The sequence below is a fragment of the Charadrius vociferus genome, unplaced genomic scaffold (genome assembly GCF_000708025.1).
Source record: "Charadrius vociferus isolate BGI_N301 unplaced genomic scaffold, ASM70802v2 scaffold163, whole genome shotgun sequence".
Taxonomy (NCBI): Eukaryota; Metazoa; Chordata; class Aves; order Charadriiformes; family Charadriidae; genus Charadrius; species Charadrius vociferus.
This window is the reverse complement of record NW_009648332.1, coordinates 12113093-12126716: the sequence shown is the minus strand read 5'-3', so window position 1 is coordinate 12126716 and position 13624 is coordinate 12113093. Positions and strand designations below refer to the sequence as shown.

General features: G+C 41.1%; 1 protein-coding gene across 1 annotated transcript; it reads right to left on the bottom strand.

Moving 5' to 3' along the window:
* Window positions 1-3048: 3048 nt before the first annotated feature.
* On the bottom strand, window positions 3049-12342 carry SAMD13 (sterile alpha motif domain containing 13). Its single transcript, XM_009884707.1, has 3 exons — window positions 12256-12342; window positions 8055-8166; window positions 3049-3517 (listed from the first exon to the last, which is right to left on the bottom strand). The coding sequence occupies exons 1-3, from the start codon at window positions 12306-12308 to the stop codon at window positions 3374-3376; spliced, it is 309 nt and encodes a 102-aa protein (XP_009883009.1). The 5' UTR covers window positions 12309-12342; the 3' UTR covers window positions 3049-3373.
* Window positions 12343-13624: the final 1282 nt, after the last annotated feature.

The following is a 13624-nucleotide window of genomic DNA, read 5'->3' as shown; positions in this document are numbered from 1 at the left end:
AAAAGGCATGATGTAATTCTTTCAAATAATTTTAAGCGCTATGAAAGATTCTGATAGATGTGCACTAGTGGTATTACAAAAAGAGTAAGAGGAGGGACAAGGGAATAGCAGGACCTTGGCTGCGGCATGTCTGTGTTCTTGTGCTGACTGGCAGCAGGGCAGAGGAGCAGACTGCTGCTCTGCTCCTTGAAGATGCCTCTAGGAGAATGAGGCCACTCTCTAAATTGTTGGTTCAGTGTGAAAGCAAGGAGACCTACAGCACCGAGACCATCGTCACTCTCACACCCAGTATCAGCTGAGCAGTTGGACACCTGGCAGCTTAACCACTACCCTAGTGAGGGCTTTTAAGGAAGAGGGACTCTCCTAGCTGCAGGCACATTAAGAGCACGTTATAAACTGGATTCCTGCATAGCTCTGCAATTCTCAGAACCACAGTATTGACATGGTATCCAGTAATGCTGATCAGTTGCTTCCTCATCTCAAGAGCAGCTGTGTTTTCTGCAAGAGGAATAGTAGCTAAAAATAATCTGGCTTTTACTTCCTCTTTCAAAGCCTCCAGTCTCTTTTAAAAAGATTTTTTGTTCTCCCAGAAACAGCAAGGAGAATGTAACACACAAAACCAGAACGGTCACCTGCGCAAAGAGAACAGCAGCATTAGAAAGCTCAGAGAACAGCGGGAAACTACAATAAGGATCGGGGACAGTAAAACAAATTGTTACAGTTCTGAGCAACATCCTCCAAATTCCCTTTCACACTTGCAGCAAGCTTTCTGTTAGGCCTCTACTCGTATGAGCCAGTTAGCGGTGCTGATCAAAAGGGGAATATAATCTGTATGTTTCTGAATGCAATTCATTTGCTTGTTAAAACAGATTAAAAGGAAGAACAGTGCTCAGTAATCACCATACGCACTCTCACGACTGCACAGTGGAGATTTTTACTCCCTCATGGAATAAATATGCTTTACTTCTAATTCTGTGTCACCCATAGATCTACAAAACGTGTCAGTCCCACACCAGACATGCAAATGGAGAAAAAGTGAATATTCAATTCATCCTTCAGTAACACAGCACTACGTATTCTCCTACAACAATAATCCTACAATTACAGGGCTGGTAGGTATCTCCAAACTGCTATGTGCAGCTGCTTCACATAATCCTTTTCATAATCATACCTGATTTTATATTAAAATATTTAGGAGTTTAATGTATAATTTTTCAATTGCAGCCTGTAATTCGCATGATACAAACCATACTGGAAAACTCCCCAAGGCAGGGACGATGCTCTCTATTTGAATCTAGTCTTCCAGATGATCCCTGCTCCCAGTAGGTATCTCTGGACACTACTAAACTATAAATAAAATCGTAAGCAGAATTCAGACTGTGACTTACAAACCTACTGCTAACAGACTGATACCTGAAGTGACCACAGTACAATGCACAGAAAGAGAAATGGTAAATACATCCTTGTCTCCTATCATGCATCTCAAATTCCAAGTAAGTACGTTGCACAACGTAAAGGTTAAAGTATAGAAGAAAGCATGCTGCTGTATATAGTTTATGTATTATATCATATGCCATGAGCTTCACCTACAGCACAGCTATTAATGTGGCCTTATCCCATCTCAAATCTCAACACCAGAAACCATCACCATCTCTCCTAGCACTGCAGCATCAACAGCCGCCTCACATTTGGCCAAGTCAGAAGTGAAGGCAGGGCCACCACCTAGGAAGGACATTACAGGAGCTTCTCTTTCCTCTCCCTGAATCATGTCCCCACTTGGCAGAAAGCACCACTCTCTCTTACCTTCTCCCTTCTCAGCTGCACCCCCTCACTATTTCCTCCCACACCATTTCCACTTTCAATACACTCTCCTGCTTACTTGCTATTTGCCCAGCCTCACTGATGCAACCCCACATCCCAATTTCAGAGGTCATCGCAAAGCTCTCTGGGCCAGAGAAGATGGTGAGCCCACCAGTGCTTAGCACCATCTGTAGGTTGCCTCCCAGGCGTTCTGGGGTAAATCACCCTGCTGTACCAGTGCCAGCACAGCCCCTCTGCACCACTGACAGCTCTAGAACGGGATAAGAGAAGCACAGATGTTACTGGTGAACTTGGACCAGGGCTGCTTCTTCAGCAGTATATAACACTAGATAAGAAAAAGCAAAAATAATGCAATTTTTAAATATCTTGGTAGGTGGTGTTAAAAGTAATGACAAGAACATAGAATATTAAGTGGATTTTGGTACCTTTTTAATGGGAAAATGGAGAAAAACAGGAGCTCCAATATACCACAACAAAGAAACAAAGTAAAAGATCCATAAAGTAAACTGAATCCAAACATAAACAATGCTTTATTGGGATTAGCAAGCAACCTATCAAATAGGGAACTGGTACAAACAGATTGAACAGGACTCTCTTTTAACAGAGATGTATGGTGACAAGACAGCTTCTTTCAGTTTTTAAAACAACTATTCAAACCGTTAAGTAAAGCATTAAAAAAAAAAAAAAATCAACCATTACAACACCAATGACAGACAATATTAAAAGTGTGCAGAATTTTACTCTTTTTACAAATTTCTGCATAATGTTAGAAAACAAGTTATAAATTAAAAAAGGAATAAAATGAAGCAATTTTTTGTTTTGCAAAGCAACACAAACTTTTAAAAAACAACTATACTTTACACAGAACTACTATTAAAAACAGGTGAAAACAAGCTGAAAATTTAAAGTACAGCAAAAAATACACAATCCAGTTTCACCTGTCAGCAACGCCTTCTGCTATCGAAGGGGTTATGTGAGTTGTAGCTTTAAACATTGCAGCATACCATGAGTAAACCTTAATAAGGTCAAAATAGGACCCTCTGCAAAAAAGGGTGACTTGGCAAGTATCAGTCCCATCCTAAAATTTTAAGTAGTAATAATTTTAGTAGGTCTTTAGTGTAAACCAAAACCTACTTTAATTGGTTTCTCTCTCCCAAAAATGCATGTAATCTTTATTTTGGGGTTGGGGGGTGGGGGGATGGGGTAGGGGGTAGTGGTGGTGGTGGTGGTATTTTAATTCATGAAATCAAGAACATGTCTGGCTCAAAAATGAGAATGACATACCTCCCTTTTGTTCTGGATACAGTGATGTAGCTATCTCAACATGATCATTGACACTTCCTAAAAGAGAAAATCATTATATACTACGTAAAAAATACACACTACCTCTCTCAGTTCAGACTCAGTATATTGCCAACTCTATCCAATAGGATATATATTGTAATTTGGTTTATATTCTTAATATATATATTCTCTCTTTACAAAGTTCCATCACATGAAACCAAATTGCTTACTTATTGTTTGAGGCACATGACCCCAATTAGACAATTCGCTATAAAGAGTTGTTCTTTAGATGTTGTGTCTGTAGAGGTTTTACGTGATATTCATAGATTTTCAGCGCAGGCCCCAGTTTTAATGAAAGTCCAGTCAGTACATCATTTCTTGTCATCAACAGTAATGATTTGCCATCAATTTCCTATAAGAAGAATTAAAGAGTTCATAAAGACAAATGTACAAATCTAACAGATGAGAACAACAAATGGAAGACTACTACAGAGGATCAATGAGAAAAGAAATAGTAGCCTTTATTTTCCTGAAACTACGTTCGTAGCTGCTAAGTTCTGCTGTCTGCTTTCCAAGTGCTCACCTGTGCTAAGGCACAAATACTATTTAGTCAAGCACAAAACCCAGATGAACCTGATTTCAAAATTCCCTCCTTGTAAATCTTTTCCAAATTAATAGGTACATGTGCAGATTGCCTAATTATCAGCCATTAAGGGAACGATAGTCTTAAGAAGAAGGCTTATGAAGTGCATTTCAGAAGAAGTGCCATTGACAGCAATATGCAAGTTTCGACTAGTCAGTATCTGTTAACAACTTCAGTTGCCTTCTCTAAAAGGCCAATCTTCCCATGTGTCCTGTAAGGGGGAAAAAAAAAAAAAAAAAAAAAAAAAAAAAAAAAAAAAAAGACTCCTGCAATCATAAATTTCAGAAGGGCCTAACTATGGAGCTCAACATTGAGGGAACTTCTCTTCCTCCACTTACAACAGAAGAGGCTAAGAGCAGCAACTTCCCAGCTTAGGTCTCAAAACCCCCTACTTGTTCTTGCTTAAAATTCCCACTTTTAAATCACAGTTATGTTGGGTTGGTTTTTTTTTTTCCCCTCTCGAACCTTGGCTTTCTGACCTATTTAGATTAGAAATCCTGTAGGCTTTGGGGTTTTTTCCACCTCAAAACCTTGTTGTATGTTTGAAAACCATCTGTACATGATTTTTCAAAGGTCAAAATGGAAGAGAAAGAATCCACATCTCTAAACTCCCATCTCCTTTTTAGACACGGGACCATCTTTTTCTTTACACATTCCTACAGTTCAATCACACAGCACTACCTAGGAAGCAGGAGCTACAGCTACACAACAATGCATTGACCAGTGTCTCACAACACAGTCAGACCTCCGAAGGTCATCATAGCCCAAAGAAGTATGTAGCCTTATGGCATTCTCCTGCACTGGACTTCACTCTGCTGTTGCGTTCTTTTTCCCTTTTAATAAAAAAAACCCCACTGTTAAATGTTGAATTTGTTATCAATAGCCAACAAGCAGTTTAAATGCTTGCATATATTGTTGTTGTCCATAATAATATACTGCTAAAATTTTGTAGAAATGAGTGATTATGTATTCAGAATTCAAGTTTTTAATGTCTTTGTGTGTATTGTAAGCTTTACCTCTTCCACTTCTTTTCAGTTTTCCACTTAAACCTGCTTCTGTAGATTTGTCATAGTCATTCCATTTTTTGGCACCAGATAAGATTTTGTATGCTTTAGTGACTTCTCTGAATTTCTTCTCTGCTACTTCTCTATTTTTAATGTCATCTCCAGTGGCACCCCTCTGCACAATTAGAGCTAACACTAATTCCCTACTGTGCCAGGATGACCTCAGCAGCAATAGCGTATTGTCTTTAGCAAATAACCAGAGGACCAGGTAAGCTTCAAGTCCTCCCAGCGCTCTTTCTGCTCTTTCTCCAAGTGACAGAGAGCTGCAAGGTTTTACAGTACAGCTAACATGAAAGCATGGCAGCCAGCAGGCTCACATGCTCCACCACGCCACGGCTCCGCTAGAAAGCAGCAGTGGACACAAGCTAGCATCAAACCCCAGTTTCCCTTCTGGTAAGGCATTGCAGTGAGGCCAGCAAACTACCATTGGGTTACTTGGGCTTATCTGGCTACCGCAATACTAATGGTTAAAAAGTCACATGGGCAATAATGAAGGTCAGGCATAATGCTAGGATGCCTCAAGGCATGGCAAACAGCTTCTGTCTTTGATTGAGCCACAGCTCCCTGTGCTCCCAGGGCTCGTAGAGAAAGCTCAGCCATGTACTGGCAGGCAGCAGTTCTGTGAAGGTGTTCACACCCTCACCCTGCATCCATTCTGCCTCTCTCTTTAGTTATCCTGTGCCCGCAACTTCTTGTCTGATTTGCTTGCTGATGTTATGCTTACTTGTTATTGGGCAACATCTTTCAGTTGAATCTGTTTTATCAATGAGCTCTTTTGACTTCCTACATCAATGGAACTCCAAGAAGGTATAATGTATAATCATCATACAATCATCACTTCTTACCAGCACTTACAATACAGTATTAATAAAACATTCTGCAGTCCTTCAAATGTCTTCTCATTTTCCTTAAAACGTTGTAAGAAAAATTCAGGTCTTAAAAATTCTTTGAGTCACTTGCTTTGGGTGAGTTCAGACGTATTCAGATTTATCAAAAGAAAGTGTGGACTCAGTTACTGCTGTGTAAAAGCTGAATGTAATAATAGATCTCATGATTATATTCTGGGCTGTGGATGTTTTGTAAGGAAACCATTGTGCTACCCCTACTGAAGCAGTTCAGTGGAAAACAACTTCCCAGTGGTGTAGGTGAAACAAAATACTTTCCTTTACTATTTACAACCTCATTCCCCTTCCAGTACCTATTCAGGGCAGTAGCAGATCAAATGAATTTAGGTTTCTCATGCCTAGGCAAGCTGCAGTAGAAACGGTAGAGAAAACCAGAGATGACCAAAGCTTCAGCTGCATGCCTGGTGACTCTATAGACAGAGGATGGCTAAGGGTTCAATGTGAACCTGACTGCACTGCCATACTTGGAAGGCCTACCATAAATACAACACAGAGTTAAAGTTAGTGGCTAGTAAACAGCGTAGAAGAAACAGAACACCACTAAGGGTGGTGGTGGTTAGAGGTTAGGGACAGCGCTGCTCCTAGGGCTGTTCCTGGTGCAGACAGGGAATGGGCTGGCAGCACTGGCATTGAAAACCAGGCACTTGCTGCTCAGGGAATGTAGGGGGAAGGAAGTGGCAATGACTTCTGCTGTGAGTGTCTGTCCCACATCTCCTGTACACATCCTGGTGGCAGCTGTCAGCCTCTCTCCCCAGGCTTTGGCATAAGGTGAATTTGGCAGTGGAATCACAGCCACATTTCTGACCATGGCTACCCTAGCAGACCCCTGGCAACACAATGCTAAAAAGCAGCTTACTTCAGCTATCCTCTGAAGCCACTTGCCCTTGCTGCAGACTACCAATAAAACCTTTACACTCTACTTCTATGCTGCTTTCCATCATGCTGTTGCAAATTGCTTTCCAAAACTCATAAGTTAGCCCCACCCTGCTGCTGCAAGATCAGTAGTAATTACTGCAGTATTACTGACAAGCCAGCTGAGGTGCAGAGAGGTTAAGATATTTGATGAAAGTCAGAGGTATCTGTCAGTATAAGGAAAAAACCCCAGAGGCTGCAATTACTTTGTCTGTCTGTTTTTCTAAGCCACATTTCCAAGGCTGTTGAGGAGACTTGGATGCTGGTATTAAGGAATGGATACACTTAAAAAAATTTTTTGCTTGTTTACCCATCTTCAATTTCTGAAAAATTAGCAGCAGCTGCAGAAAGAGCCTCTCTCTGCATCCTGCCAGAGAATTACCCAACACCAGGCTTTTCATCCCCAAGAACAAAGAGCTAAATTTAGATACTCTTGTTATACTCATCAATTACAATCAGATGGGATTTCACTGTCCAGGTGCTGAAGGTCAGCAAGATTAACTTGACCATCGGTAACATTATTTCACATTAGATGTATGGTTTCCCTGCAAAGCTGCCAATAACTTGCACTAGCTCAGTGCCTTCGAAGGTCAAGCCATCTATTTTGACAACTAAATGCAAGTGTTGGTAACTAATTTCCTAGCAGTCACACGCAAACCTATAGACTTATCAGGGAAGGTGCTGAACTGACAATCTGGAGATTTAAGTTCCTTCTCTACGGAACAGGTGGACTGTAGGGCAAGTAAGCCAACTTCCCTATCCTTCCCCACTAATACACCTTACCAGTGTGCTGACAGGCAAGTTACAAGGGGCCACACAACTGTTAAGCTCTTTGCTGATCAATCTACCAAAACCGTCCAGAAACGAAGACTCAACCTCTTTCTCAGACTGAGTCCTATAAACATGCTCCTTCCCTGCCTAAGAAGATTCTTCCCCTTTATTGCCAACTTGTCCTTTTCCTGTTCACTTGCACTACCAAGCTCAACGCAACACAGCAGCCCCTTTTTCACCCTAGGTCTTCAAAAGCAACCTGCTGCTTAGGAAACCCGGATTTTATAAATCCTCATTAGTGTATTTGCACGATATACTAAGGAAGAAGAAAACTACCATTCACATTTTAAATAACAAGACAGTGAAACTAAGTGGGTTGTATAGGTAGACTGAGTCCAAGCCAGAAAATTTGTTTAGATTCCTCACCTTTCAGATGAGTGTTTTAAACAAACTCCAACCCACTATCCACACCTTGTAGAACAATATTATTACCACAGGTCATAGTACTATTAATTTTCACCCAATAACAGACTCAAATCCTCCCATTAATATGGGATTTTCACTCCCATTTAACAGCGTATAACCAGGCCCATGGCAAAAATGTGCAATGTGAGAACCTGGTGGCAGTCAAAAGGTGTTTTCTAACAGATTTACCTGTTCTTGAAAAGCATTGGCTTGTTCTTCAAATCCAGCTGTTCTGAAATAATTCACAACATCGATAACAGCCCAGTCAGCAGGATCCGGAGGTCTCCCGTTCTCTACTGAACTGCAAAGTGCAAATCCAGAGAAGTAATCACTAAATGTGTGCATAATCTGCTGCTTCTTTGTGCACACCCCATGTACATCCCCTCGTTCCTTGTTCCTCCAGGAAAAGTATCCTTTGACACACATACCCCTGCCCCAATACAGAATAGCCACTTCTGCTCCCTTCCATTTCAAAGACCTGATGCTGGGGACAACTGAGGTACCTCCCGCCCTTCAGAAAAAAAGAAAGTATATGAAGCTTCACATCAGCCAAAGGTAATCAGTCAGGATCTTTTCCTGCAAGTGTACTGCCTTTGCAGTTGGAGAACAAAGACTACCATTAGTGAGGTACCAAATCCCTGTCTTTCAAGACTACAGCTTGTTTTCAGCTACCAAGTGCTTATAAAGAATTGCAGTATGTGGATCACTCTTTTCCCAGCTGAGACTGTGCTTCCTTGTAATATGGGTAGAAACTACTGGAAACTATCTTTACCTTGTAAAACAAACAAAACAAAACACACACCAAAAAAAAGAGGCCCCAATGATTGTACTAATTGCTCAAAATTGGTTTTGGACTCATCTTTGGACAAATCTATGGACTTTTAAAATAGCTATGAATCTGAGAAAACATCTGTTAAACACAATCAGTCTGAATTCCTTCTGTGATTGACCTCAGGCAATTGCTTTCCACAGTAGCAAAAACAATCAGTCATTCATATTACTATCCTTATCCTGTATTTCTTATCCTCAACATGCCATCATCCTATCTCAGATTACCAAGAACCTGCAGATGCACAAAGTTTAAAAAAGACACACAGTGAGCTTGATTGCCTTTCCTATAGCAATTTAGGAGGATGAAGAGCAAGACACCAAAAGAAAGAACTTCTTTAACATATTTCTCCAACTAGAAGTCCCAAAGTTCACGCCATACATTTTCCACTTTTCCGCATGCTTAACCATAATGCTAATGAAGAAATATTGAAAATGTACAGATCAGGCCAGATGTCAGAATCCTGTCCACTTCAGGTCCTGAAGCTTAGAGGCAGGACTTTGATTTTCAACAGCACCAGCTGGAAAAGAAACACAGATTATACTCTCCTGACAGCATTTTTGTTCTGTCCTTGAAGTTTTTCTTTTCCAGCTGTCACCACCCCTGTCTTGCCTAGACTTGTGTATCTTTCAGCAAAATAACTGCGTGAATCAAGGGCAAACCATTTTTCCAACCAGCCACGAAGAGAAGCAAACAGAATCACCTACAGTGCCTCCTATCACTGTTTCTACAACATCCCAATTTCTACAACTAGCTGAGACCTGGGAAGGAGGACTTGTGAACACAATGATTTTTGCTTCTCCCCTAACTCTTGGAACGTACTTCTCAATATGTCAACAAAATTCTGGCCCTAGAGACTCACACTGCAGCTTCAATATCACACTGTATGCTCTACTGGGCCTTCTAAAAGCAGTTTCTTTCACTTACCACATGGAATATACATATATCTTAGAGCAATGAGCAAAGGGCCAGAGCTTCTTACTTTTGCTCAGCAAGTAATGACTTACTTCATGAATCGCTTCACTGATTGTGATTATACAGAAAGGCAACACTCAGCAAAATTGAAAATGAGACTATCTGGCCTTATCAGAGCTGCCTTTTCTAAAAAATAAAAATAAAAAAAAAAATCAAAGAATGCCTTTCAATTAAGGTTTGTGGTGTTGTGCACATTCTTATGCTTAAGAAATAAAATGTAAAAAGCACCACACAAAACCTACACATATTTGTAAAAGCAGTATTTGAAGAATTATATTTGTATCTTTGCATTTTCCATAAGACAAAGACTATCACTTTCAATGACTCATCTTCTACTTAAACAAACCCCAACAACTCAGTATTTAAAAAAACCCAACATAATAAATCCTAAAAGACAGAATATAATTCTTCCTAAATAGCAAGTAAAAGATTCACTCTGTAAAAATACCTCCTAATTCTATTTTGCTTACTTCCCAAAACACTTTAATTTCAAGCTAAATACGGTCCCAAACCCTCTTTCCATCAATTTTGTATTTCAGCCCAGGAGCATTAGTTCTTCATGTAGCTCTTCTTTTACCACTAGGGAACTACAGCTTGGTCCAGCCCCATCCCAGGCTCAACTGCAATGACTTCAGGAACTCTACCATGGTCGTTAACTAATCACAGGAAATAATTGCAAGTTCCTGCCTCAAGGAACAGCATCATGCTAGACCTCAAGTGGAGCCAACTTCCACAGCTACAGCTGCAGAAAACTGAAAGACATGTGGCAGACTGTTGGAGGCTGGCTGGATTTTAACCCATCTACCCACACAGATGCTCATTTGGCTTCTAGACTTTAAGAGTCTCCTCCTTGCCCTGCTGTTGCCTGTGGCTCTATTCTTTAGATAAGAAAAGTGAATATACGACAGCCATGGCTTAGCCATACCTCAGTTTATGCCAGACATCCTGGATGCTGTAAAATCTTAAGAGGACTGGCATTTTAGGTTTTGTAAGGAGATACTAGATGCACTGATAATGAACAAAGATTAGGCTTGTCTGCTTTTCACCACTGTCCCTGTGCCTTTATTGCCATCATGTGGCAGAAGCAGCAAGGTCTGAAAGGATGTGAACAAACAGATTTTATCCAAGCTATTTATAATCACTTAAAGAAAGTGCCAAATACTTCCTTTGCAGATATGTGCACATATATACTGTATACATTACTTTAGAAACCACACCTCCTGATAAGTTTAATTACAATCCCCATCAGTTTTAAAAAGCCACCTTCACAATTAGTAGTTGATCCTTTATCACCGAAGCCTCAGGGGAAAATGATTAAATGTAAACTGTCCTTGCTTTCACTGCCTCCCTTCTCCTCCCACCACACAGTCCTCATTGTAGAAGCAAGACGGCCAACTGAAGGTGGCTTCTGAGGGACGTACAGGATATAATCTTTTTATAGTCACTGAATAGAAAAATGCATTTCACATTGGTGTGGTAAAACCAACATCTCAAGTCAAGGGGGAGCATGCTGATTTTAATGGCTGACATCAGATCTTTTGATGCTGTGTCATTATCAGGTGTTTTATCAGCATCCTGAAATGACCATTATTATTATTTGTATTACTCTAGTGCCTGGGAGCCTAAACATTGTCAAGTTTTCTTGGAAGCTTTGCAGAAGTGTTGCAGTTTGAGTGGACAGACTACGAACTCTCTCTAGTACCACCTTTCTTTGCGTTTGGGTGTTTGCTTGTTGGGTTGGTGTTTTTTTTTAACGTATCTATCTATGTATATATCTATCTCAGCATGGCGTCTATAACCCTAAAGCAGCATGACCAATTCTTTCCACACAGATCTCCACTTCTCAGATCATAACTTCATTCAGAATTGCTAGTCCTAAACTAAGAATTGCTGACCTTTGAGGATACGGAAATGCCTCCAAAACAGTTCCTTTGCCTTAGCCTGCAGTCTACCACACTAAAGAAAATTGTGAAAAAGCAGTGCAGCAGTGCACACCATGTCTCTGTCTTATTCCCACCCTAGGTCTGAAGTAAAAACCCAGCAGTTTAGGGCTTCTCCAGCAAACAGCTTAAAATATCTGTTCCAGGAGAGCACTGACACCAAAGACCGATGCTGCTGCTGCTACTAACCTCTCGGATCTAAGTGGCTGGGCAGTCAGCAGAGAGGGGCGTATGTGTCTCTCAATGAGACAGAGAGGAAACTTCGACACAAGACACTTCTCTGCATCGGGCACTGGTTCTGCAAAAGCCACTAGCAGACAGGTAGAATATTGGTTACAGTACTACCACTTGCTTTAGTGTCTGGTTGAGAGGAGAAATCTATGGAGAAAGGTATACCCCTAACTTAAGTTATACTAGCTTTTACATCTCTCCATTGCTATACATTCCTCCCACATACCATTTTTAATCGATTCACTGCCCAAGATTCGTCTATTTTGAAGCTCAAATACAATAAAAGTAATTGAGAACAGGGAAGGTTTGAAATGTGCAGAGATAGAGGTGCCCACCATTGCCAACCACATTAAGTCAAAGGAAAACTACAATCCACGTGCTGTTTATGTAAACTGAACACTATGGATTCACTTACTTGTTGACATCCAGAGAGCCATTTTCCTTGTTTTCCATGTCAACAGCTAGCATGGGGAAGATAGAGGTTTCTTTTACTTCAGCAACTGATCAATAGGGGGGGAAAAAAGCTGTGTTTAATTATTGGTAGTATGATAAGAGCAACATAATGTAACTGAAACAAGCATTCTACAGGGACACAACCATGTTTCCACCTGAGGGCAAAGGTACTGTCAAAGACCACTTTCCTCAGAAGCCTGGCAAAGCTGATAATAGCTAATGAACTAGGAAAACTTGACCTGTGCTTCAAACACAAGAAATATTTCATGCCTGAAAATACAGGAAGGTAATGTTACATTTGATCTTTTCTGAAACTAATTAAATTTTGATCAAACTATATATTAATACACATAGAGATTGACCTGCAATACATAGCTAGATATCAAGAGAGCTTATTATGCCTTCAGTCATCCTGCTATACAGAGGATCCAAACAGACGTACAATCTTATCCCTAGCAAGGTTTTGAAATCCGTAGCCTTGTTTTACAAATGGAAAATCTGGGACACATATGAGCACAAACTGAGTTATACCCATCTCATACACGATTAGTATACACAGTTACTAATTCAGTGCCAAACTCCTGAGGCCTGTATCTGTATCTTATCCATAAGACCATCCTTCCTGCACTAGCACTATAGCTGCTTCTATAGGTATGGTACTCTGAAAAGGAAAGGAGCATACGAAGGACACAGGAGAAAATCCAGTTTGTTTCCCTCCTCGCAGCACGCTGAAGTACTTTCACCACACAGATTTTTCCACCACTCCACAGAACATGCAGAAATGACCTGAGCCTTTTTTTCTGTTCTCAAGTAAGCCATTTCTATTTCAGACAGCACCAAAGAACTGACCAAGGACTCAGGATGTTCTTGCTGTAGCATTAATGGATGCCAGCAAAATGTCACAGGGCTCCGGGAAGTACAGAATAGGGAAATCACGCTCTTCAGCTAAAACTTTGCAAAAATAGAGCATAGCAATTAATAATGCTGTTAAGGAGAAGAAAAAAAAAAAAAGCGCCTTTATCATACAGCTAGCAGCATGTAAAGCACCAAGAAAACAGCAACGAACTAATCAAAAAGATGCTTCTTCCTGCACCGCTGACCAAACAACTCAACGCATTCCCTCAAATCACTTCTTGGTTCACCTGAGGTGACAGCAAAACGACACCCGCACCAGCTTATCTGGGGAAGGACCCCTGGCCCCGGCCGCGCCGGCCCCGGCAGGCACCCCGGGCTCGGGGCACGGCACGTCCCGCGGAGCCCACGGGGAGGGGGGGGTGACTCCCGGGGCGCCCCTTTTCCCCCGCGGCGGGCGAGAAGACGGCTCCGCCGGG